This window comes from Haematobia irritans, chromosome 5 (genome assembly GCF_050003625.1).
Source record: "Haematobia irritans isolate KBUSLIRL chromosome 5, ASM5000362v1, whole genome shotgun sequence".
NCBI classification, from domain to species: Eukaryota; Metazoa; Arthropoda; class Insecta; order Diptera; family Muscidae; genus Haematobia; species Haematobia irritans.
Window position 1 is genome coordinate 14,052,029 of NC_134401.1, and position 26,826 is coordinate 14,078,854.

Genomic DNA, 26,826 nt, shown 5'->3' on the forward strand with positions numbered 1-26,826 from the left:
GAAATAAAATCTTGACAAAATTTTCTATAGAAATAAAATTTTGATAAAATTTTCCATAGAAATAAAATGTTGACAAAATTTTCTATAGAAATAAACTTTTGAAAAAATTTTCTATAGAAACAAAATATTCCATAGAAATAAAATTTTGACAAAATTTTCTATAGAAATAAAATTGTGACGCAAATTTTCTATAGAAATAAAATTTTGGCAACATTTTCTATAGAAATAAAATCTTGACAAAATTTTCCATAGGAATAAAATTTTGACAAAATTTTCTATAGAAATATAATTTTGACAACATTTTCTATAGAAAAGTTTGACAACATTTTCCATAGAAATAAAATTTTGAAAAGATTTTCTATTGAAATAAAATTTTGAAATTGTTTTTTGTTTGGTAATTTTTGGTAAAATTTGCTCTTAATTTGATGCTTCCATGCCCTCAAAAATTCGAGTAGGGAGATTGGTCGATATAGAAGCTATATCAAAACATGGACCGATATATTCCAAATTTGACACAGTTATTTACTTTTAAAGTAAATACTTTTGGAATATAGATTTCAAATCAATCGAGTGAAAATCGCCTTCAAGAATTCATATCGGGAAATCGGTCTATATGGGTACTATATCCAAACAGGGGGCCAATAATAAAACGTGGACCGATACATACCAAATTTTACACATCTCTTTCTATAGAAATAAAATTTTGACAAAATGTTCTATAGAAATAAAATGTTGACAAATTTTTTATCGAAATAAAATTTTGACAAAATTTTCTATAGAAATAAAATATTGACAAAATTTTCTATAGAAATAAAATTGTGACAAAAATTTCTATAGAATTCAAATTTTGACAAAATTTTTCTATAGAAATCAAATTTTGACGCAAACTTTCTATAGAAATAAAATTTTCTATGGAAATAAAATTTTGACAAAATTTCCAATAGAAATAAAATGTTGACAAAATTTTTCTATAGAAATAAAGTTTTGACAAAATTTTTCTCTCGAAACAAAATTTTGACAAAATTTTCTATAGAAATAGAATCTTGACAAAATTTTTTATAGAAACAAAATTTTGGCAAATTTTTCCATAGAAATAAAATTTTGAAAAGATTTGCTATTGAAATAAAGTTTTGACAAAATTTTCTATAGAAATAAAATTAAAAAAAAAATGTTCTATAGAAATAAAATTTTGACAAAATTTTCAATAGAAATAAAATTTTGAAAAAAATTTCTATAGAAATAAAATTTTGACAAAATGTTCTATAGAAATAAAATTTTGACAAAATATTCGATAGAAATAAAATTTTGACAAAATTTTCTATAGAAATAAAATTTTGACAAAATTTTTTATAGAAATAAAATTTTTACGCAAATTTTCTATAGAAATAAAATTTTTGACAAAATAAAATTTTTGACAAAATAAAATTTCGACAAAAATTTTCCAAAGAAAAAAAATTTTGACAAAATTTTTTATAGTAATAAAATTTTGAAAAGATTTGCTATTGAGATAAAATTTCGACAAAAATTTTCCAAAGAAATAAAATTTTGACAAAATTTTCTATAGTAATAAAATTTTGACAAAATTTTCTATAGTAATAAATTTTTGACAAATTTTTCTATAGAAATAAAATTTTGACAAAATTGTCTATAGAAATAAAATTTTGACAAAATTTTCTATAGAAATAAAATTTCGACAAAAATTTTCTATTGAAACAAAATTTTGACAAAATTTTTACGCAAATTTTCTATAGAAATAAAATTTTGGCAAAAAAAATTTCGACAAAAATTTTCTATGGTAATAAATTTTTGACAAATTTTTCTATAGAAATAAAATTTTGACAAAATTGTCTATGGAAATAAAATGGTGACACAATTTTCTATAGAAATAACATTTTGACAAAATTTTCTATAGACAGAAATATTTGACAAAATTTTCTATAGAAAGAAAAATTTGACAAAATTTTCTATAGAAATAAAATTTTGACAAAATTTTCTATAGAAATAAAATTTTGACAAAATTGTCTATGGAAATAAAATTTTGACAAAATAGTCTATAGAAATAAAATTTTGACAAAATTTTCTATAGAAAAAAAATGTTGATAAAATTTTTCTATAGAAATAAAATTTTGACAAAAATTTTCTATTGAAATAAAATTTTGGGTTTTTACGGGAAACCAATCTCTTTGCCTTAGTTTCCAGATGAGTTCTGTAACTATGTTTACATTTAAACATCATTTTTTTGCAATTTTTTGTTTTATTCGTATATCATTGATAAATTTTCACATCCATCCATACTTGTCATGGCCTTTCATAACCTGGAGTGACAAAAGAATAAAATGAGCAAAAAAAAAAACTAAAACGAAAGCTAAAACCAACTAACCAATCGACCATAAATCTTCTATTTTGTATATAAAACTGTCTCTCAAACCTTATGTGTGTATCATACTCATGTATAAGTATATAACTATGTATAAAAAAGTATGTTACATTTCACTCATATGTGTGTGTATATATGACCATTTATATGTATGTGTATCTATGTTGTATATATGGTATATACGTTTTTTTATTACAGATTGATCTCGCCCATCATCCCATGTATTCGACGAGTCCCATGTTTGCCACGAATACCATTACCGGTGTCACAATGTCACATCCATCACAATTGGCCACCTTTACCACACCCCATTCCATATATGCACATAAAATCGTTTCAGCCGCACAGCAACCACCCTCACTCACACAATCTCATCATTCAGCCATGTCGCAACATTCTGCTGCAGCTGTGGCAGCGGCAGTTGCAAATAGTCATGCCAACAATGGCCTAGGTAGTATTTGCAATGTTGGCGGTGGTAGTGGTAGCGGAGGCGGCGGCGGCCTGTTGCAGACTAGTGGTGGCATGATGCCCATTCACATGCCGCCAGTTTCACATCACAATACCCAGCAACAATCCATCATCTGTGCGTCCCAAAAGAGACCACAATCGCCTTTGGCGCAATCATCATCGGCCGCCGCAGCAGCAGCAGCTTCAGCGGCTGCTGCTACATCCACAGGACTGACATGTACATCGTCGGCATTGTCATCATCGGGCACTTCACAAGGGCCATCGAATGTTGTAGCTGGCATTTTGCATTTACAGGGAAATGGCAGTATAGTGGGTGTCAACAGTATGGCAACTGCAGGTGTCTTTACTAACGATGCGGTAAATATGCATAATTTTTAATCTCTATCTATTGGTATTTAGTAACAAAATTAAGAAAAAATAAAAATTACAATAAACGTATTTTATATTGATATTTTATTTTTAACAAATGGGTTTGCTAATCAAAGGTTCCCTATGTTGATTAAGCCATAAAAAGAATCCGAGGATCCAATGTGAGAAGGACTCTATGCTTAAAATATTTCCATGAAATGACAACTAGTACTCTATGAAATCTTAAAAAAAAACAGTGGAGGTTAATAATAGAATTGTCTGCAAATGTATGAACAATAGAAAAATACAGTATTGGTAGAGCAGGAGTTTTTCCAATATTTGAGCATTCAATCCGGAAAATTTGTAACAGATTGATTGATCGAAGATTAGTCCATTGCTGGTTACTACAAAAGAGTCCTCGCCTTGTGAATCAATTAGTGAACCGACCCAATTTTTGGCTTCCTCCGAAGAACAAAAATGCTGATCAACCAAGTCATGCATCATCGACAAGGTTATCACTTAAACCACAAATAATCAACCAAAATTTTAAGAAAATTTTACCAAAACAACTACCAAATAAAAAAATATTATTTTACAGAGTTTGATCAAATTACTCGTATTGTGGTTATTATGAAAAAAATATTAAGTCTTATTATTTTATTTTAAAATTGACTTCATATAATTATTTTTGGGAAAATTTTGTCAAAATTTTAGTTGGTATAGACAATTTTGTCAAAATTTTATTTCTCTAGAAAATTCTGTCAACATTTTATTTCTATAGCAAATATTGTCAAGGTTTTATTTCTTGTCAAAATTTTATTTCTATAGAAAATTTTGTCAAAAATTTATGTCTTTGTCAAAATTTTACTTCTATAGAAAATTTTGTCAAAATTTTACTTCTATAGAAAATTTTGTCAAATTTTTTTTTCTATAGAAAATGTCGTCAAAACTTTATGTCTTTAGTAAATTTTGTTAACATTTTATTTCTATAGAAAATTTTGTCAAAATTTAATTTCTGTTGAAAATTTTGACAAAATTTTATTTTTATAGATTTTTTTTTGTCACTTTTGTTATTTCGATAGAAAATTTTATCAAAATTTTAAATCCTATAAAAAATTTGACAAAATTTCATTTTTATAGAAAGTTTTGTCAAAATTTTCTTTTCTATAGTAAATTGAGTCAAAATTTTATTTCTATTGAAATTTTTGTCAAAATTGCATTTCTATAGAGAATGTTTGCAATATTTTATTTCTATAGAAAATTTTGTCAAAAATTTATCTTATAAAAAATATTGTCATTTTTCAAAATTTTAGTTTCTATGGAAAATTTTGTCAAAATATTATCTATATAGAAAATTTTGTCACAATTTGATCTACATATAAAATTTTGTATTTTTTTGTATAGAAAATTTTGTCAACATTTTAGTTTCTGTGGAAAATTTTGTCAAATTTTTATTTCTATAGAAAATTTTGTCAACATTTTATTTCTTCAGAAAATTTTGTCTATATATAAAATTTTGTTAAAATTTTATTTCTAAAGAAAATTTTGTGAAAATTTATTTTCTATTAAAATTTTTGTCAAAATTTTATTTTTATAGAAATTTTTGTCATTTTTGTTATTTCGATAAAAAATTTTATCAAAATTTTAAATGCTATAAAAATTTTAACAAAATTTTATTTCTATAGAGAATTTTGTCAAAAAATTCTTTTCTTTAGTAAATTGAGTCAAAATTTTATTTCTATTGAAAATTTTGTCAAAATTTCATTTCTATAGAAAATGTTTGCAAGATTTTATTTCTATAGAAAATTTTGTCAAAATCGTATCTTACAAAAAATGTTGTCATTTATCAAAAATTTAGTTTCTATGGAAAATTTTGTCCAAATTTTATTTCTACAGAAAATTCTGTCAAAATTTTATCCATATTTTGTCAAAATATTATCTATAAAGAAAATTGTGTCAAAATTTGGTCTATATATAAAATTTTGTAATATTTTTATAGACAATTTTAGTTTCTATGGAAAATGTTGTTAAAATTTTATTTCTATAGAAAATTCCGTCAAAATGTTATCTATATTTTGTCAAGATACTATCTATATAGAAAATTTTGTCAACATTTTATGTTAATATAAAATTTTTTAATTTTTTTTTTGTATAGAAAATTTTGTCAACATTTTAGTTTCTGTGGAAAATTTTGTGAAATTTTTATTTCTATAGAAAGTTTTGTCAACATTTTTTTCTACAGAAAATTTTGTCAAAATTTTATTTCTAAAGAAAATTTTGTCAAAATTTAATTTCTATTGAAAATTTTGCCAAAATTTTATTTGTATAGAAATTTTTGTCGTATTTATTATTTCGATGAAAAATTTTATCAAAATTTTAAATCCTATAAAAAATTTAACAAAATTTCATTTCTATAGAAAATTTTGTCAAAATTTTCATTTCTATAGTAAATTGAGTCAAAATTTTATTTCTATTGAAAATTTTGTCAAAATTGCATTTCTATAGAAAAAGTTTTTTTTTTTTTTTGTCAAAAAATTGTCAAAATTGTTTTTCTATACAAAGTTTTGTCAAAATTTTTTTTATATAAAAATATTGTCAAAATTTTATTTATACAAAAATTTTGTCAAAATTGTATTTCTAGAGGATTTTTTTTCTATTCCCCATAATAATTTGGGGGGGGGGGGGCTAAGGCCATTAATACAAAACTATAATCGTAGCATTTCTAGTAATATGAGAGAAGTTACTTCCCTGTCATTGATAGGAATTTCGAGGTTATGCTGAAAAAAGCATTTAGGCAAAATTTTATTTCTGTTGAAAATTTTGTCAAAATTGCATTTCTATAGAGAATGTTTGCAATATTTTATTTCTATAGAAAATTTTGTCAAAAATTTATCTTATAAAAAATATTGTCATTTTTCAAAATTTTAGTTTCTATGGAAAATTTTGTTAAAATTTTAGTTTCTATGGAAAAGTTTGTCAAATTTCTATAGAAAATGTTTGCAAGATTTTATTTCTATAGAAAATTTTGTCAAAATTGTATCTTACAAAAAATATTGTCATTTATCAAAAATTTAGTTTCTATGGAAAATTTTGTCCAAATTTTATTTCTTCAGAAAATTCTGTCAAAATTTTATCTATATTTTGTCAAAATATTATCTATATAGAAAATTGTGTCAAAATTTGGTCTATACATAAAATTTTGTAATATTTTTATAGAAAATTTTAGTTTCTATGGAAAATGTTGTTAAAAGTTTATTTCTATAGAAAATTCCGTAAAAATTTTATCTATATTTTGTTAAGATACTATCTATATAGAAAATTTTGTCAACATTTTATGTTAATATAAATTTTTTTAATTTTTTTTGTATAGAAAATTTTGTCAACATTTTAGTTTCTGTGGAAAATGTTGTGAATTTTTTATTTCTATAGAAAGTTTTGTCAACATTTTTTTCTACAGAAAATTTTGTCAAAATTTTATTTCTAAAGAAAATTTTGTCAAAATTTAATTTCTACTGAAAATTTTGCCAAAATTTTATTTGTATAGAAATTTTTGTCGTATTTATTATTTCGATGAAAAATTTTATCAAAATTTTAAATCCTATAAAAAATTTAACAAAATTTCATTTCTATAGAAAATTTTGTCAAAATTTTCATTTCTATAGTAAATTGAGTCAAAATTTTATTTCTATTGAAAATTTTGTCAAAATTGCATTTCTATAGAAAAAGTTTTTTTTTTTTTTTTGTCAAAAAATTGTCAAAATTGTTTTTCTATACAAAGTTTTGTCAAAATTTTTTTTATATAAAAATATTGTCAAAATTTTATTTATACAAAAATTTTGTCAAAATTGTATTTCTAGAGGATTTTTTTTCTATTCCCCATAATAATTTGGGGGGGGGGGGGGCTAAGGCCATTAATACAAAACTATAATCGTAGCATTTCTAGTAATATGAGAGAAGTTACTTCCCTGTCATTGATAGGAATTTCGAGGGTATGCTGAAAAAAGCATTTAGGCCTTGTAAACTTATCCAAAAGTAATGCCAAACATTATGTGGCACATTGAGGAATTTTAAGCATTATCGAAATCCAATTCCATACTAGGACAAAAACATCAAAACCTCATTTGTTTGGTTTTTCAGCCCCTCCATAAGGCTTTTGACAAATTTTTAAAATTTCATCTTTGGGATTTCGCTATTCTTTGGGCTTTACACTGTGTGGAATCTTGATTTTACCAAAATTCTTCCCATAAAGGTTTGACCAAAAAAGGCACAAATAAATACATTTTGTTTATTTAAAATAAATATTTAATATATATATTACAAATTTTATTTAAAAAATTATTATAATTAATATTTAATCTTTGTCTTATTTTCCCATTTTTCTTATTTTGTTCCAGTCTTCGAATTCTGGTCTACTAAAAACTGTACCCGAAGAAATTGTCCATCACCAATTAAATGGAGAGAGTATTATTTTGACCCAAGATCGTAGCAATGGCACACGTTTCTGACGATAGATGAGTGAAGAGACTACCCTATACCAAAACAAAAAATCTAACAATAATTTCATATAGAAAAAAAATGGACAAGACAATGAACCTCAAAATCATAAAATAAAATTATTTAATAATTCAATCAAAGACAAGAGAAAAGAATTTTTTTTTGTAAACAAAATTCAATTTAAAACTGAACCTCATAATAGGAAAAGGGATATTTACATATATATAGAGAAAGAAGGCCCCTCCCCATAAACAGAAATAATAGAAAAAAGAGTCCAAATTCATACAAACAAAATTAAGGTTGAGCAGTATTATTATAAAATGAAACATTTTTTTTTAAATAACAAAATAAAGAAGGAAAAAATGTAAAAGGAGAAACACAAAAAAATTGGTCTGAAGGTCTTAAAAGAATTTTTGAAAGTATAAAAGAAAAAGTCCCTGCCATAATTAAAAAAAATGTAGACCTTTCAGAATAGAAAAATCCAGAAAAATCAGATAGAAAGAAATACACAATTAACTGCCTTTTGCAAGAATGAAAGAAAAAATAGAATGAAAAAAAAATAATTCCCTAAAAAAATAAACTAAATAAAAATCTAAACAACAAAAAAAACCTACTAAAATATTTAACTAAAAGGCATTTAATATTAAAAAAAAAATGAAAAAAAAAACACTCAAAACTGTAGTTAAGGCTATAAGAAATTGTTAAGGTAAATATAAAATAAATTAAAAAAAAATAAATTAAACCATAAACCCAAAATCCCTTTACAATTTAAGTCCGAGACATCAAACTAACTATCTATTCCCCTTTCGATGGATCTACAAAATCCATCTGTTGTATAAATATTTAACTGATAACTTAAAGAAAACTTAAACAAAAAAAAACTAAAATAATAAATAAAAAAAAATCTATGTAAATCTATTGTAATTAATTGTAATTTTTATTTTAATAAATTTAATTGAAATTGTTAAAAAATATACAAAATGATTTAAGAGTTTTTCTTTTTTTTTTTTTGCATAGAACAAATGAAGGTAAGTAAAATATAATGTGATGATAATTTTTTATTTTATCGTCTATAAATTTAAATCTCATTGTTGTTCATATAAACAGGGATGATGTTAGCCTAAAGGAAATATTATTTTAATGGGAGAACATTTTAACCAGGGAATATGGGAGCATTTTTAATTTTTATACCCGCCACCATAGGTGATGGGGGTATAATAAGTTTGTCATTCCGTGTGTAACACATCGAAATATCGATTTCCAACTATATAAAGTATATACATATATTCTTGATCAGAGAGAAATTGTAAGACGATACAAGCATGTGCGTCTGACCGTCTGTCTGTCTATTGTAATCACGCTACAGCATCCTGAAATTTGGCACAGATTTGTCTTTTGTTTGCAGGCAGGTCAAGTTCGAAGATTGGCTATATCGGTCCAAGTTTTGATATCCCCATATAATCCGACCTCCCGATTTGGGGTCTTGGGCTTATAAAATCCGCAGCTTTTATCCAATTTGCCTGAAATTAAAAATCTAGAGGACCATAAAAAGGTGTGCCGAAAATGGTGCCCATCGGTCCATGTTTTGGTATAGCCCCCATATAGACCGATCTCCCGATTTTGTTTCTTGGGCATCTAGAAACTGTTTTTACTATCCGATTTGCCTCAAATCGGAAATCTAGAGGTACTCTAGGACCATAAAGAGATGTGCCGAAAATGGTGAGTATCGGTCCATGTTTTGATATAGCCCCCATATAGACCGATCTCCCGATTTTACTTCTTGGGCTTCTAGAATCAGTAGTTTTTATCCAATTTGCCTGAAACTGGAAATCTAGAGGCACTCTAGGACCCAAAAGCCGTGTACCGAAAATGGTGATTAGTGGTCCATGTTTTGATATAGCCACCATATAGACCGATCTCCCGATTTTACTCCTTGGTCTTCTAGAATCCGTAATTTTTACCCAATTTGCCTCAAATCGGAAATCTAGAGGTATTCTAGGACCTTAAAGAGGTGTGCCGAAAATTGTGAGTATCGGTTCATGTTTTGATATAGGCCCCATATAGACCGATCTCCCGATTTTACTTCTTGGACTTCTAGAATTCGTAGTTTTTATCCAATTTGTCTGAAATTTAAAATCTAGAGGTATTCTAGGACCATAAAGACGTGTGTCGAAAATAGTGAATACCGGTCCATGTTTTGATATATCCCCCATATAAACCGATCTCCCGATTTTACTTCTTGGGCTTGTGGAATCCAGCAGTTTTTACCCAATTTGCTTGACATTGGAAATCTAGAGGTATTCTACGAAAATAAAGAGATGTGCCGAAAATTGTGATTATCGGTCCATGTTTTGGTATAGCCCCCATATAGACCGATCTCCCGATTTTATTCTTGGGCTTCTGGGAATCCGTAGTTTTTATCCAATTTGCCTGAAAATGGAAATCTAGAGGCACTCTAGGACCCAAAAGACGTGTACCGAAAATGGTGATTAGCATAAAGACGTGTGTCGAAAATGGTGAATACCGGTCCATGTTTTGATATAGCCTCCATATAGACCGATCTCCCGATTTTGCTTCTTGGGCTTCTAGAATCCGTAGTTTTTATCCAATTTGTCTGAAATTTGAAATCTAGAGATATTCTACGAAAATAAAGAGATGTGCCGAAAATGGTGATTATCGGTCCATGTTTTGATATAGCCCCCATATAAACCGATCTCCCGATTTTATTTATTGGGTTTCTAGAATCCGTAGTTTCTGTCCGATTTGCCTCAAATCGGAAATCTAGAGGTATTCTAGGACCATAAAGACGTGTGTCGAAAATGGTGAGTATAGGTCCATATTTTGATATAGCCTCCATATAGACCGATCTCCCGATTTTACTTCTTGGGCTTCTAGAATCCGTAGTTTTTATCCAATTTGCCTGAATTTTGAAATCTAGAGATATTCTAGGACCATAAAGAGGTATGCCGAAAATGGTGAGTAACGGTCCATGTTTTGATATAGCCCCCTATAGACCGATCTCCCGATTTTATTTCTTGGGCTTCTAGAATACGTAGTTTTAATCCAATTTACCTGAAATTTGAAATCTAGAAATACTCTAGGAACCTAAAGACGTGTACCGAAAATCTTGATTATCGGTCCATGTTTCGGTATAGCTTCCATATAGACCGATCTCCCGATTTTACTTCTTGGGCTTCTAGAATCGGTACTTTCTGTCCAATTTTCCTGAAATTGTAAATCTGGAGGTATTCTAGAACTACAAAGAGGTGTGTCGAAATTGGTCCGTATCGGTCTATGTTTTGGTATAGCCCCCATATAAACCGATCTCCCGATTTTACTTCTTGGGCTTCTAGAATCCGTAGTTTTTATCCTATTTGCCTGAAATTTGAAATCTAGAGGACCATAAAGACGTGTGTCAAAAATGGTGAGTACCAATCCATGTTTTGATATAGCCCCCATATAGACCGATCTCCCGATTTTACTTCTTGGGCTTCTGGAATACGTAATTTTTACCCAATTTGCTTCAAATCGGAAATCTAGAGGTATTCTAGGACCATAAAGACGTGTGTCGAAAATGGTGAGTACCGGTCCATGTTTCGATATAGCTTCCATATAGACCGATATCCCGATTTTAATTTTTGGGCTTCTAGAATCTGTACCTTTTATCCAATTTGCCTGAAATTGGAAATCTAGAGGTACTCTAGGAAAATAAAGAGATGTGCCGAAAATGGTGCTTTTCGGGCCATGTTTTGATATAGCCCCCATATAGACCAATCTCCTGCTTTCATTTCTTGGGCTTCTAGAATCCGTAGTTTTTACCCAATTTGCCTGAAATTTGAAATCTAGAGGCACTCCAGGACCATAAAGAGGTGTGCCGAAAATGGTGAATACCGGTCCATGTTTTAATATAGCCCCCATATAGACCGATCTCCCGATTTTATTTCTTGGGCTTCTAGAATTCGTAGTTTTTACCCAATTTGCCTGAAATTGGAAATCTAGAGGTATTCTAGGACCATAAGGAAGTGTGCCGAATATATTGTGTATCGGTACAGGTTTTGATATAGCCCCCTTATAAACCGTCCCTCCGATTTAGGTCTAGATTCCAGAACTACAATTAGATGTGCTGAATACTGTGTGTATCCTTTCATGTTTTGGTATAGCCCCTATTACACCGAACTCCCGATTTAACTTCTAGGGTTTCTAGAAATTATAGTTTTTATCCGATTTGCCACAAATTGATAATATCCTGGCATTTTAGACCCATAACAATGTGTATATGATTTAGTTTTATCGGTCCATTTGGTAAGGCCTCCATATAGACCGATTTCAGATCGTGAGGGTATAGAAGGTGCACTGATCATGAAAATTGCTTGAAACTGAATGTAAAATTTTCAGATTTGACTTCTCGTCATCATTTAAATAATTGGGGTAAAGATCTACGCATTTTGGATTTCAAATCAAGGCGTTATTTTATCATTTTCTTGCACACTTACAAGAGATGTTTATGATTCATCTACAACTCAAACAAAAAATTGTTCTTATAAATCCAAAATCTGATATAGTCTTCATAGGTAAAATCTTTACATTTATCTTATCGGGAATCGTACTGGTTGAACTGATCTGCTTGGGAAAATATCTGGCATCAAACCCCCCTGGAAGTTGCAAAGGAAACTATAATATTTGATTCATGGTGGTGGGTATTTAGGATTCGGCCCGGCCGAACTTACTGCTGTATATACTTGTATTTATTTTAAAATTTCACCATCTTTATTTTTTTTAAATAATGTAAATAGGGTTTTCTTGATTAAAATATTACCCTGTCTCACAAAATTATTAAGGCCTCAATTCCATGGTGGGTACTTTAAAAATTTAATTAAATATTATTGTAGATTAATATGCGCGTTGAAAGGTCAATCCTATTAAAAATATTAAATAAATTTACACATACACGCACATTTGTCTTTTGTCGAGTTATGCAATATTAATTCGTATTAAATTTATACATATGTAAACATTTATTATAAATGACAGCCATTTAATTAGTTGCTAAGCAATTGAATTAAATAAGTAATTACATAAAAATTTATAAAAATATGAAACCATTAGTTAAAATAATTGAAATAAATAAACAAAGAGTATATACAGACGTAAATTCAGCCAGACCGAATCTTATGTACCCTCCACCATGGATTGCGTAGAAACTTCTATTAAAGACGATCATCCACAATTGAATGGCTTGGGCTGCGGCATATGGCAAGGCATCTTAAAACTTCTTAACATCATCTTCTAATTTGTAAGTTAGTCCATGCGGGATATATAGTAGACAAAAAAAAAAAAAAAGGTCGATTAAATACGTATATATTCAGCTCTTGACAGGTATATATGGAGAAGAAATAATTACGAACCGATATGAACTTTTGTGCAGTATTTATAGAGCCAAGATTAAAATATGGGGGTCGCTTTATAACAGGTTGGCTGATAAGTCCCCGGTCTGACACATAGATGGCCTCGCTAGTATTAAATGCATATTGTTTTTCTATAGTACCAACCTTCAAATGATTCGTGTCAAAATTTGACGTCTGTAAGTCAATTAGTTTGTGAGATAGAGCGTCTTTTGTGAAGCAACTTTTGTTATTGTGAAAAAAATGGAATAAAAGGAATTTTGTGTTTTGATAAAATACTGTTTTCTGAAGGGAAAAAATACGGTGGAAACAAAAACTTGGCTTGATAATGTTTCCGGACTCTGCTCCAGGGAAATCAACAATAATTGCTTGGTATGCAAAATTCAAGCGTGGTGAAATGAGCACGGAGGACGGTGAACGCAGTGAATGCCCGAAAGAGGTGGTTACCGACGAAAACATAAAGAAAAATCCACAAAATGATTTTGAATGACCGTAAAATAAAGTTTATCGAGATAGCAGAGGCCTTAAAGATATCAAAGGAACGTGTTGGTCATATCATTCATCAATATTTGGATGCGGAAGCTCTGTGCAAAATGGGTGCCGCGCGAGCTCACATTTGACCAAAAACAACAACGTGTTGATGATTCTGAGCGGTGTTTGCAGCTGTTAACTCGTAATATACCCGAGTTTTTCCGTCGATATGTGACAATGGATGAAACATGGCTCCATCACTGCACTCCTGAGTCCAATCGACAGTCGGCTGAGTGGACAGCGACCGGTGAACCGTCTCCGAAGCGTGGAAAGACTCAAAAGTCCGCTGGCAAAGTAATGGCCTCTGTTTTTTGGGATGCGCATGGAATAATTTTTATCGATTATCCTGAGAAGGAAAAAAACCATCAACAGTGACTATTATATGACGTTATTGGAGCGGTCGAAGATCGAAATCGCGGCAAAACGGCCCCATATGAAGAAGAAAAAAGTGTTGTTCCACCAAGACAACGCACACAAGTCATTGAGAACGATGACAAAAATTCATGAATTGGGCTTCGAATTGCTTCCCCACCCACCGTATTCCACAGATCTGGCTCCCAGCGACTTTTTCTTGTTCTCAGACATCAAAAGGATGCTCGCGGAGAAAAAATTTGGCTGCTATGAAGAGGTGATCGCCGAAACTGAGACCTATTTTAAGGCAAAACCGAAGGAGTACTACCAAAATGGTATCAAAAAAATTTGAAGGTCGTTATAATCGTTGTATCGCTCTTGAAGGGAACTATGTTGAATAATAAAAACGAATTTTGACAAAAAAAATGTGTTCTTCTTTGTTAGACCGGGGACTTATCAGCCAACCTGTTATGAGGGCTATATAAAATTATGAACACGAGTCTACCAAAAATTACACATTTTTTACTGTTTGGTAGATTGGTAGAACTCTTGATGTTTTGGAAGAATTTGCAAAAATTCTTCCCCAACTAAGAGGCGCTTCGCAAATTTTCTATAGAAATAACATTTTGACAAAATTTTCTACAGAAATAAAATTCCGATAAAATTTTCTATAGAAATAAATTTTTGACAAAAATTTCTATAGAAATTATACTTCCAAAAAATTTCACAAAAAAATAAAATAAAAACAAGTAAGGAAAGTCTAAAGTCGGGCGGGGCCGACTATATTATACCCTGCACCACTTTGTAGATCTAAATTTTCGATACCATATCACATCCGTCAAATGTGTTGGGGCTATATATAAAGGTTTGTCCCAAATACATACATTTAAATATCACTCGATCTGGACAGAATTTGATAGACTTCTACAAAATCTGTCGACTCAAAATTTAAGTCGGCTAATGCACTAGGGTGGAACACAATGTTAGTAAAAAAATATGGGAAACATTTAAATCTGGAGCAATTTTAAGAAAACTTCGCAAAAGTTTATTTATGATTTATCGCTCGATATATATGCATTAGAAGTTAAGGAAAAATAGAGTAATTTTTACAACTTTTCGACTAAACAGTGGCGATTTTACATGGAAAATGTTGGTATTTTGACCATTTTTGTCGAAATCAGAAAAACATATATATGGGAGCTATATCTAAATCTGAACCGATTTCAACCAAATTTGGCACGCAAAGCAACAATGCTAATTCAACCCCTTGTGCAAAATTTCACCTAAATCGGAGTTAAAAATTGGCCTCTATGGTCATATGAGTGTAAATCGGGCGAAAGCTATATATGGGAGCTATATCTAAATCTGAACCGATTTCAACCAAATTTGGCATGCATAGCTACAATGCTAAGTCTACTCCCTGTGCAAAATTTCAACTAAATCGGAGCAAAAAATTGGCCTCTGTGGTCATATGAGTGTAAATCGGGCGAAAGCTATATATGGGAGCTATATCTAAATCTGAACCGATTTCAACCAAATTTGACACGCATAACTACAATGCTAATTCTACTCCCTGTGCAAAATTTCAACTAAATCGGAGCAAAAAATTGGTCTCTGTGGGCAAATGAGTGTAAATCGGGTGAAAGCTATATATGGGAGCTATATCTAAATCTAAACCGATTTGGCTGATATTTTGCAAGTTTTTCGAGACTCATAAAATATTCGGATGTACGGAATTTGAGGAAGATCAGTTGATATACACGCCAATTATGACCAGATCGGTGAAAAATATATATGGCAGCTATATCTAAATCTGAACCGATCAATAGGGATCGTCTTTGAGCCGAAACAGGACCCTATACTAAATTTTAGGACAATCGGACTAAAACTGCGAGCTGTACTTTGCACACAAAAATACATCAACAGACAGACGGACAGACAGACAGACAGACGGACATCGCTAAATCGACTCAGAATTTAATTCTAAGACGATCGGTATACTAAACGATGGGTCTCAGACTTTTCCTTCTTGGCGTTACATACAAATGCACAAACTTATTATACCCTGTACCACAGTAATGGCGAAGGGTATAAAAAATAAAATATTTTCTATAGAAATAAAATGTTGACAAAATTTTTTATAGAAATATAAAATTTTGACAAAATTAAATAAATAAATAAAATTTTGGTAGATTATTTTTGAATAGAGTGGCAATCGTGATTTTTCTGTGATTGGGAATCGATTTATCTGGAAGCTATAGGTTAATATATACAGCGTCATTACTCAGTTTTTGCCATAGCACTCAAAATTAAAGGCAGTTAGGTTTTTATCTTAAATCTAAATTGAGAAGCAAATATTTTAAAAAATACAAAATCCATAATTGCTAAGAACATAAACTCTATTCGACAAAACAGACCTAGAGTAATCTAGGACTAGAGCCTACCATCCAAGGATCTGTCCAGTTTTTCATTGACTCGGAGCCAAAGAAGCGGGGAATTGAAGTAAGGATACCTGTTAGACACAACGCTACCCTCCACCATAGAATGGGTGGTATATTAACTTTGTCATTCCGTTTGTAACACATCGAAATATTGCTCTAAGACCCCATCAAGTATATATATTCTGGGTCGTGGTGAAATTCTGAGTCGATCTAAGCATGCCCGTCCGTCTGTTGAAATCACGCTAATTTCCGAACGAAACAAGCTATCGACTTGAAACTTGGAACAAGTTCTTGTTATTGATGTACGTCGGATGGTATTGCAAAAGGGCCATATTGGTCCACTTTTACGTATACGGGCTCCAGACTTGATTTGCGGAGCCTCTAAGACTAGCATATTTCATTCGATCTGGCTGAAATTTGGTACATGGTGTAAGTATATGGTCTCTAGCAACTGCGCAAAAATTGGTACATATCGGTCCATAATTATGTATAGCCCCCGCTCCGCAAGCTAAATCCCCAGATTTAGCTTGCGGAGCTTCAAAGACAAGCAAATTTTCTTCCGATCCCGATGCAATTTGGTACATAATGGTGGTATATGGTCTCTAACAACCATGCAAAAATTGGTCCTCATCGGTCCTTAATTACATATAGCCCCCATATAAATCGATCCCCAGATTTGGCTTGCGAATCCTCTAAACGAAGCAAATTTCATCCGATCATGATGAAATTTGGAACATGGTGTTATTATGTGGTATCTAACAACCACACAAAAATTGGTTGACATCGGTCTATTATTATATATAGCCCCCATATAAACCGATCCCCAGATTTGAACTCCGCAGCCTCTTGAAGGAGCAAAATTCATCCGATCCGGTTGAAATATGGTACATTGCTCTAGAATATATCCGATAACGAACGGTATTGCAAATGGGCCATATCGGTTTACTTTTACGTATAGCCCCCATATAAACGGATCCCCAAATTTGGCTTGCGGAGCCTCTACGACAAGCATATTTCATCCGATTTGGCTGAAATTTGGTAGGTGGTGTTAGTATATGGTCTCTAACAACTATACAAAAAATTGGTCCACATCAGCCCATAATTATATATAGCCCCCTATATAAAGCGATCCCCATATTTGGCTTGCAGAGCCTCTAAACAAAGCAAATTTCATCCGATGCGGTTAAAATTTGGTACGTGGTGTTATTATATGGTCTCTAACAACCATGCAAAAATTGGTCCATATCGGCCCCCATATAAACGGACCCCCAGATTTGGCTTGCGGAGCCTCTAAGAGTAGCATATTTCATCCGATCTGGCCGAAATTTGGTACATGGTGTAAGTATAAAGGATCTAGCATCCATGCAAAAATTGGTAAATATCGGCCCATAATTATATATATAGACCCCATATAAACCGATCCCCAGATTTAGCTTGCGGATCCTCTAAGAGAAGCTTATTTCATCTGATCCGGCTGAAATTTGGTACATGGTGTTGGTATATAGTATTTAACAACCACGCAAAAATTGGTCCTCATCGATTCATAATTATATATAGCCCCCATTTAAACCGATCCCCAGATTTAGTTTGCGAAGCCTCAAAGAGAAGCAAATTTCATCCGATACGGTTGAAATTTTGTACCCGGTGTTATTATATGGTATCTAACAACCATACAAAAATTGGTCCATACACAGAAAAAAAATTTCACGAATAATTTTCCAATTAAAATTTTAATTGAGTTTGAAAAAATATTCAATTAAAAATTTAATTGAATCAACAAATTTCTTAATTGAAACAAAAATCAATCACAACAATTAATAGTATCAATTAATTTTTTAATTGGATCAATTAATTTTTTAATTGACCTTCAATTAACTTTTTAATTGATACTATCATTTCTGTGATTGAAGACATTTCAATTAAAAAATTAATTGGATCAATTAATTTCGTGATTGAATAAGAAAAAAAAATTTTGTGTGTATCGGCCCATAATTATATATAGCCCCCATATAAATCGATCCCCAAAATTCAACATACTGAGTCTCTTGGAGGTGCAAAATTCATCCGATCCGTTTGAAATTTGGTACATTGGGCTAGTATATGGCCGATAGCAACCATGCCAAAATTGGTCCGTATCGATCTATAGTTATTTATAGTCCTCAGATAAACCGATCCCCAATCACAGAAAAATTACGATTGCCACTCTAGCCAAAAATAATCTACCAAAATTTTATTGCCATAGAAAATTTTGTCAAAATTTTATTTCTATAGACAATTTTGTCAACGTTTTATTCTTTTTTTTTGGAAATTTTGTCCAAATATTATTTCTATAGAAAATTTTGTCAAAAATTTATATTTCTATAGAAAATTTGGTCAAAATTTTATTTCTATAGAAAATTTTGTCCAAATATAAATTCTATAGAAAATTTATAAAGCACCTCTTAGTTGGGGAGGAAAATTTTGCAAAATCTTCCAAAACATCAAGAATTCTACCAATCTACCACACAGTAAAAAATCTGTCATTTTTGGTAGACTCCTGTCCATAATTATATATAGCCCCTATATAAAGCGACCCCCATATTTCAGTTCTGGCTCTATAACTACTTTCCAAATTTCATATCGGTTTGTAATTATTTCTTCCCTATATATACCGGTCAAGAACTGAATATATACGTATTTAATCGACCTTTCTTTTGTCTGCTATATATCCCGCATGGACTTACTTACAATTTAGAAGATGATGTTAAGAAGTTTTAAGATGCCTTGCCATCGGCCGCCTTTAGTACAAGTTTCTATGCAATCCATGGTGGAGGTTATATAAGATTCGGCTTGGCCGGACTTACTGTCGTATATACTTGTTTTTTTTTTTTTATATTATGTCTTATTCATTCTGTGATTGTTGCAAAAAATTTTCGCCTTTGAATCAATTACTATTAAAAGAAAAATAATTAGATCAATTAATTTGCTTATTGAATCAGAAAAAGAAATTCTGTGTAGAAACAAAGGTACAAATTTTTATTACGTGATAAAATTCTTCAGGCATATGTTCATACTTATCCCATTTTGAATCCAAGGCTTCTCAAAGAGTTCGAATTGCTGAGTGGCTCATAAGGTTACTAAACATTTAAATGCTATGCGATTCGATGCCTTCTAGTTAAGCCCACCACATTTGTATCATATTTAGTCATCTATCAACATATTTAATCTTTTTTCTTCCAACAAAGATGGAAATCTCTTCATACTCAAGTTTAAGGATACTGGGAATATTATATTTGAATAGATGTTAGAGATTTCTTAGTTAGATTTTTTTTGAAAATATCGATTACAAGGATTACAGAAATTGTCTGGTTCTTATAGGAGGCTATGTTCCTTCCCTTATGGCCATATCAATTAATGTCACATAGTTGTATTTTAGGTTGTCAGAAAATTGTATTTTAGTTTCATTGGAACTATGAAATTTTCCGTTATTAAAAAAACTTCATTACAACAACGAAAGTTTTATGAAATATCTTCGTTTCAATTTCAATGACAATTTCTTTTAAATAAAAAAAATATTTCTACCATTATTTTCACCTCATACAAACACAAATATTTTCTAATGTGAAATCTAAAGATAAATACAGTCGAAGCTCTGTTTAACGAATAACCTATTTAGCGAAAATCCAATTTTACGAACGTCCAAATTCTTAACATTGAGTATTCTAAATAATGAACGGATTACCAAAATTTACATTCGATATTACGACAATGAAAATAAACAACAAAGACGACTTCACTGAGTTTAGTTCTAATTAAGAGGTCGTCTGTGCATTAAAAACAATAAGTCGACATAAACATTCTTTAGATAAAACTCAATCCGTTCTGTAAAGTACGGTATTCCTAAAATTCCAATATGCATTTCAAACACAATAAGGAATCGAAGAGGTAGAAAATAAAATTTTGAAATAAAATTTTGACAACATTTTCGTTAGAAATAGAATTTGGACAACATTTTCTATATAGAAATAAAATTTTGGCAAATTTTTCTATATAGGAATAAAATTTTGGCAAAATTTTCTATATAGGAATAAAATTTTGACAAAATTTTCTACATGGAAATAAATTTTTGACAAAATTTTCTATAGAAATAAAATGTTTACAAAATTTTCTATAGAATTAAAATTTAAAATAAAATTTTCTTTAGAAATAAGATTAAAAACAAGTATATACGGCCGCAAGTTCGGCCAGGCCGAATCTTATGTACCCACCACCATGGATTGCGTAGAAACTTCTACGAAAGACTATCATCCACAATCGAATTACTTGGGTTGTGGTATCTTAAAACTTCTTAACATCGTTTTTTAAATTGTGATTTAGTCCATACATGGTATGGACTAAATCACAAAAAGTTATGTATAGTTAAGTCTACAAATAATTACGAATCGATATGGACTTTTTGTACGTAGAGAGCCAGAATTGAAATATGGGGGTCGCTTATATGGGGGCTATATACAATTATGAACTTGATATGGACCAATTTTTGTGTGATTGGGGATCGATTTATCTGAGGGCCATATATAACTATAGACCGGTATGGACCTAGTTAAGCATGGTTGTTAACGACCATATACTAGCACAATGTACCAAATTTCAACTCACTCGGATGAAATTTGCTCCTCCAAGAGGTTCCAAAACCAAATCTCGGGATCGGTTTATATGGGGCTATGTACGATTATGGACTGATATGGACCACTTTTGGCATGGTTTTTAAATATCATATACTACCACCACGTACCAAATTTCAAGCAGATCGGATGAATTTTGCTTCTCCAAAAGGCACCGGAGGTCAAATCTGGGGATCGGTTTATATGGGAGCTATATATAATTATGGACTGATAGGAACCAATTCCTGCATGGTTGTTGGATACCATATACTAACATCACGTACCAAATTCCAACCGAATGGGAAGAATTTTGCTCTTCCAAGGGGCTCTGGAGGTCAAATCTGGAGATCGGTTTATAAGGGGCCTATATATAATTATGGACCGATATCGACCAATTTTTGCATGGGAGTTTGAGGCCATATATTAACACCACGTACCACATTTCAACTGAATCAGATGAATTTTGGCCTTCCAAGAGGTTCCGGAGGTCAAATCTGGTGATCGGTTTATATGGGGGCTATATATAATTATGAACCGATGTGGACCAATGTTTGCATGGTTGTTAAAGACCATATACTAACATCACGTACCAAATTTCAGCCGGATCGGATGAAATTTGCTTCTCTTAGAGGCCTCGCAAGCCAAATCGGGGATCGGTTTATATGGGGGCTATATATAATTATGGACCGATGTGGACCAATTTTTGCATGGTTGTTAGAGACCACATACTTACACCATGTACCAAATTTCAGACGGATCGGTTGAAATTTGCTTCTCTTAGAGGCCTCGCAAGCCAAATCGGGGGATCGGTTTATATGGGGGCTATATATAATTATGGACCGATGTCGACCAATTTTTGCACGGTTGTTAGAAACCATATGCTAACACCATGTACCAAATTTCAACCGGATCGGATGACATTTGCTTCTCTTAGAGGCCTCGCAAGCCAAATCGGGGGATCGGTTTATATAGGGGCTATATATAATTATGGACCGATGTGTACCAATTTTTGCACGGTTGTTAGAGACAATATACTGACACAATGTACCAAATTTCAGCCGGATCGGATGAAATTTGCTTCTCTTAAGGGCCTCGCAAGCCAAATCGCGGGATCGGTTTATATGGCGGCTATATATAATTATGGACCGATGTGGACCAATTTTTGCATGGTTGTTAGAGACCATATACTTACACTATGTACCAAATTTCATCCGGATCGGATGAAATTTGCTTCTCTTAGAGGCCTCGCAAGCCAAATTTTGGAGTCCGTTTATATGGGGGCTATACGTAAAAGTGGACCGATATGGCCCATTTGCAATACCATCCGACCTACATCAATAACAACTACTTGTGCCAAGTTTGAAGTCGATAGCTTGTTTCGTTCGGAAGTTAGCGTGATTTCAACAGACGGACGGACGGACGGACGGACATGCTCAGATCGACTCAGAATTTCACCACGACCCAGAATATATATACTTTATGGGGTCTTAGAGCAATATTTCGATGTGTTACAAATGGAATGACAAAGTTAATATACCCCCATCCTATGGTGGTGGGTATAAAAAATCTGTGGAAATAAAATTTTGACAAAATTTTCTATAGAATTAAAATTTTTACAAAATTTTCTATAAAAATAAAATTTTGACAAAATTTTCTATAAAAATAAAATGTTGACAAAATTTTCTATGGCATAAAATTTTGACAAAATTTTCTATAAAAATAAAATGTTGACAAAATTTTCTATGGCATAAAATTTTGACAAAATTTTCTATATAGAAATAAAATGTTGGCAAAATTTTCTATATAGGAATAAAATTTTGACAAAATTTTCTATAGAAATAAATTTTTGACAAAATTTTTTATAGAAATAAAATTTTGACAAAGTTTTCTATAGAAATAAAATTTGAAAAAATTTTTTCTTTAGAAATAAAATTTAAAAAACAAAAATTTTCTTTAGAAATAAAATTTTGACAAAATTTCTATAGAAATAACAAAATTTTCTGTAAAAATAAAATGTTGACAACATTTTCTATGGTAATAAAATTTTGACGAAATTTTCTATAAAAATAAAATTTTGACGAAATTTTCTATAAAAATAAAATTTTTACAAAATTTTCTATGGCAATAAAATTTTAACAAATCTTTCTATAGAAATACAATTTAAATTGTTTATAAAAATTAAATTTTGACAACATTTTCTCTAAATCCAATATAAAACATTTCATTTTTTTATACTAACCACATTCATAACCACTTATCATTTTATACTAAAATTGTCTTCAAATTTTGGTAGATTATTTTTGACACGAGTGACAACCGTGGTCCTAACGCCGAATAGGGGTAGTAAATGGCGGAGTTTGTAAGGCATATAGAGATACTGTGGAACGCTACCTATGTCATTTCACTCCTTTAAAAATAATATATAGAGCCCAATATATAGGCGAAGAAATAACTCGTAACCTGCGCAGCTTGAAAATGGCGACTAGATACAAATTAGAGAATTTATATCTACAATTGAAAGAAGAAGTTAAAGTACACAATAAGACGAATATTGAGATAGGTAAAGGGTGATTTGTTAAGAGCTTGATAACTTTAAAAAAAAAAAAAAAACGCATAAAATTTGCAAAATCTCATCGGTTCTTTATTTGAAACGTTAGATTGGTCCATGACATTTACTTTTTGAAGATAATTTCATTTAAATGTTGACCGCGGCTGCGTCTTAGGTGGTCCATTCGGAATGTCCAATTTTGGGCAACTTTTTCGAGCATTTCGGCCGGAATAGCCCGAATTTCTTCGGAAATGTTGTCTTCCAAAGCTGGAATAGTTGCTGGCTTATTTCTGTAGACTTTAGACTTGACGTAGCCCCACAAAAAATAGTCTAAAAGCGTCAAATCGCATGATCTTGGTGGCCAACTTACCGGTCCATTTCTTGAGATGAATTGTTCTCCGAAGTTTTCCCTCAAAATGGCCATAGAATCGCGAGCTGTGTGGCATGTAGCGCCATCTTGTTGAAACCACATGTCAACCAAGTTCAGTTCTTCCATTTTTGGCAACAAAAAGTTTGTTAGCATCGAACGATAGCGATCGCCATTCACCGTAACGTTGCGTCCAACAGCATCTTTGAAAAAATACGGTCCAATGATTCCACCAGCGTACAAACCACACCAAACAGTGCATTTTTCGGGATGCATGGGCAGTTCTTGAACGGCTTCTGGTTGCTCTTCACTCCAAATGCGGCAATTTTGCTTATTTACGTAGCCATTCAACCAGAAATGAGCCTCATCGCTAAACAAAATTTGTCGATAAAAAAGCGGATTTTCTGCCAACTTTTCTAGGGCCCATTCACTGAAAATTCGACGTTGTGGCAGATCGTAAGTCTATTCATGATGAAATGTCAAAGCATACTGAGCATCTTTCTCTTTGACACCATGTCTGAAATCCCACGTGATCTGTCAAATACTAATGCATGAAAATCCTAACCTCAAAAGAATCACCCTTTATATAGCGGCTGTCATGAGACTGGGAAACTTGAATATCCATTTCAACCATTTCAATATAGTCAATAAAGTAATAATAACAAAAAATCATTTATTTAAATAATATTTTCCAAATACTCATGAATTTCTTCTCATATATCAAAAACTACGATTTTCATTAAAATTTAACCTTAAAAATTTCCGTTCGATTTAACGAATTTTTCTAATTAACGAAAGGGCCTGACGATCGTTCGTAAAACCGAGCTTCGACTGTACATAAATTTTGGCCTAAATAGTGTAAGCATCATTCCCTGTATTTAGCCACAAAATTCCAAATTCCCTTGAGATTCCATTTCGAAAATCTTGTCTTTTATACCCTAACTGGCCTAGAAGAGCCAGAAAAGTCTATGATTTTTTGCATAGCAATAGAGATTTGTTAAAGAGATTTTCCATAGTATCCCTAATTGTCTACTTTATCATCTGTTTTTTTGTTAGTATTCTTATAGTTGTTGTTGTTTTTTTTCTACCATCATTGCCATACTATTCAGGCTTTTTGTCTCTCTCCCCCAGAAACATTTGTTAAACAACAAATTTAGCAATGACATGAGAAATGACAAACTATCCATAACAATGGAATCGACAATGATGACGATGACAACAACAACAATGCCAATAGTATAAAAACAACAACACAACAACAACAAATAATGAAATAGAAGAATTTGTCTCCATTTCCAGTAAGTATAGAGTCCTTGAGGATAAAAGCTTCATATAATGAAAATGTTTTCATGTAAATCCATGACTACTAAATATTTGATATGATTTACAAAGGACAACAAGGATACATGTGCATGACCATTTATGTGTATGTTTGTGTGCTTCTATACTATATATATATGGGAGACTATTTTGTGGGTGCGTTTCATGTACGTACAAATGTTTAGTGCGAGGGTACACAACAAAATCTTTGGATTTTATTTCACGTATGGGCTATTCAAAGATAATATTGCACACGAAATCTGCAAAAAAAAAGACCTTTCACATATAGTAGTTTGGATCCTTAACTCCATTAATCTAAAAAGTAGTGCAAATACTGATAATATCCAATGAAATTTAGGTGGGCCTGTCATAGGACGAAACGAGTTACTTGTGTTGTCGTAACAGTTATGTATTGCAAGGTATCTCCAAATTTCTTAATAATGACAATTTGTCAAAGTCAAAAATTTGTCAAAATTTTATTCCTAGAGAACATCTTGTTAAAATTTTATTCCTAGCAAAAATTTTGTCAACATTTTTTCTGTAGAAAATTTTGCCAAAAAATTTTTTCTATAGCAAATTTTCCCAAAAATTGCATTTCTAAACAATATTTTGTCAAAATTTTATGCTTTTGAAAATTTTTTTAAAATTTTATTTCTATAGAAAATGTTGTCAAAATTTTATTTATATGGAAAATTTTTCAAAATTTTTTATCTATAGAAAATTTTGCCAAAAATTTTTTTCTATAGAAAATTTTCCCAAAAATTTTATTTCTAAAGAATATTTTGTCAAAATTTTATGCTTTTGAAAATTTTTTCAAAATTTTATTTCTATAGAAAATGTTGTAAAAATTTCATTTATATAGGAAATTTTTCAAATTTTTTTTCTATAGAAAATTTTGCCAACAATTTTTTTCTATAGCAAATTTTCCCAAAAAATTTATTTGTAAAGAATATTTGCGAAACGAGTTACTTGTGTTGTCGTAACAGTTATCCATGGCAAGGTATCTACAAATTTCTTAATAATGACAATTTGTCAGAGTCAAAAATTTGTCAAAATTTTATTCCTCGAGAACATCTTGTTAAAATTTTATTCCAAAAAAATTTTTCCCAAAATTTTATTCCTAGAAAAAATTTTGCCAAAATTTTTTTCTATTGGAAATTTTCCCAAAAATTTTATTTCTAACGAATATTTTGTCAAAATTTTATGCTTTTGAAAATTTTTTCAAAATTTTATTTCTATAGAAAATGTCAAAATTTTATTTATATAGAACATTTTTTATCTATAGAAAATTTTGCCAACATTTTTTTTTCTATAGCAAATTTTCCCAAAAATTTTATATCTAAAGAATATTTTGTCAAAATTTTATTTCTATAGAAAAATTTTTCAAAATTTTATTTCTATAGGAAATGTTGTCAAAATTTTATTTGTATAGGAAATTTTGCCAAAATTTTTTTTTCTATAGCAAATTTTCCCAAAAATTTTTTTCTATAGCAAATTTTCCCAAAAATTTTATTTTTTAAAAATATTTTGTCAAAA

At 30.7% G+C, this 26,826-nt stretch overlaps 1 protein-coding gene across 4 annotated transcripts in view; it reads left to right on the plus strand.

Annotated features, from left to right (window-relative positions):
- The window catches only part of side-VIII (sidestep VIII), a 431,976-nt gene extending 423,305 nt beyond the window's left edge, over nucleotides 1-8,671 (plus strand). For 3 of the 4 annotated variants that reach the window (XM_075310736.1, XM_075310738.1, XM_075310737.1), the window contains 2 exons: nucleotides 2,576-3,202; nucleotides 7,588-8,671. In XM_075310736.1, the coding sequence (XP_075166851.1) occupies nucleotides 2,576-3,202; nucleotides 7,588-7,698 (738 nt within the window). In that variant the 3' untranslated portion in view covers nucleotides 7,699-8,671. The remainder of the gene's footprint in view (nucleotides 1-2,575; nucleotides 3,203-7,587) is intronic. The other variant, XM_075310739.1, reaches the window with a different exon arrangement.
- The last annotated feature ends 18,155 nt before the right edge of the window (nucleotides 8,672-26,826 follow it).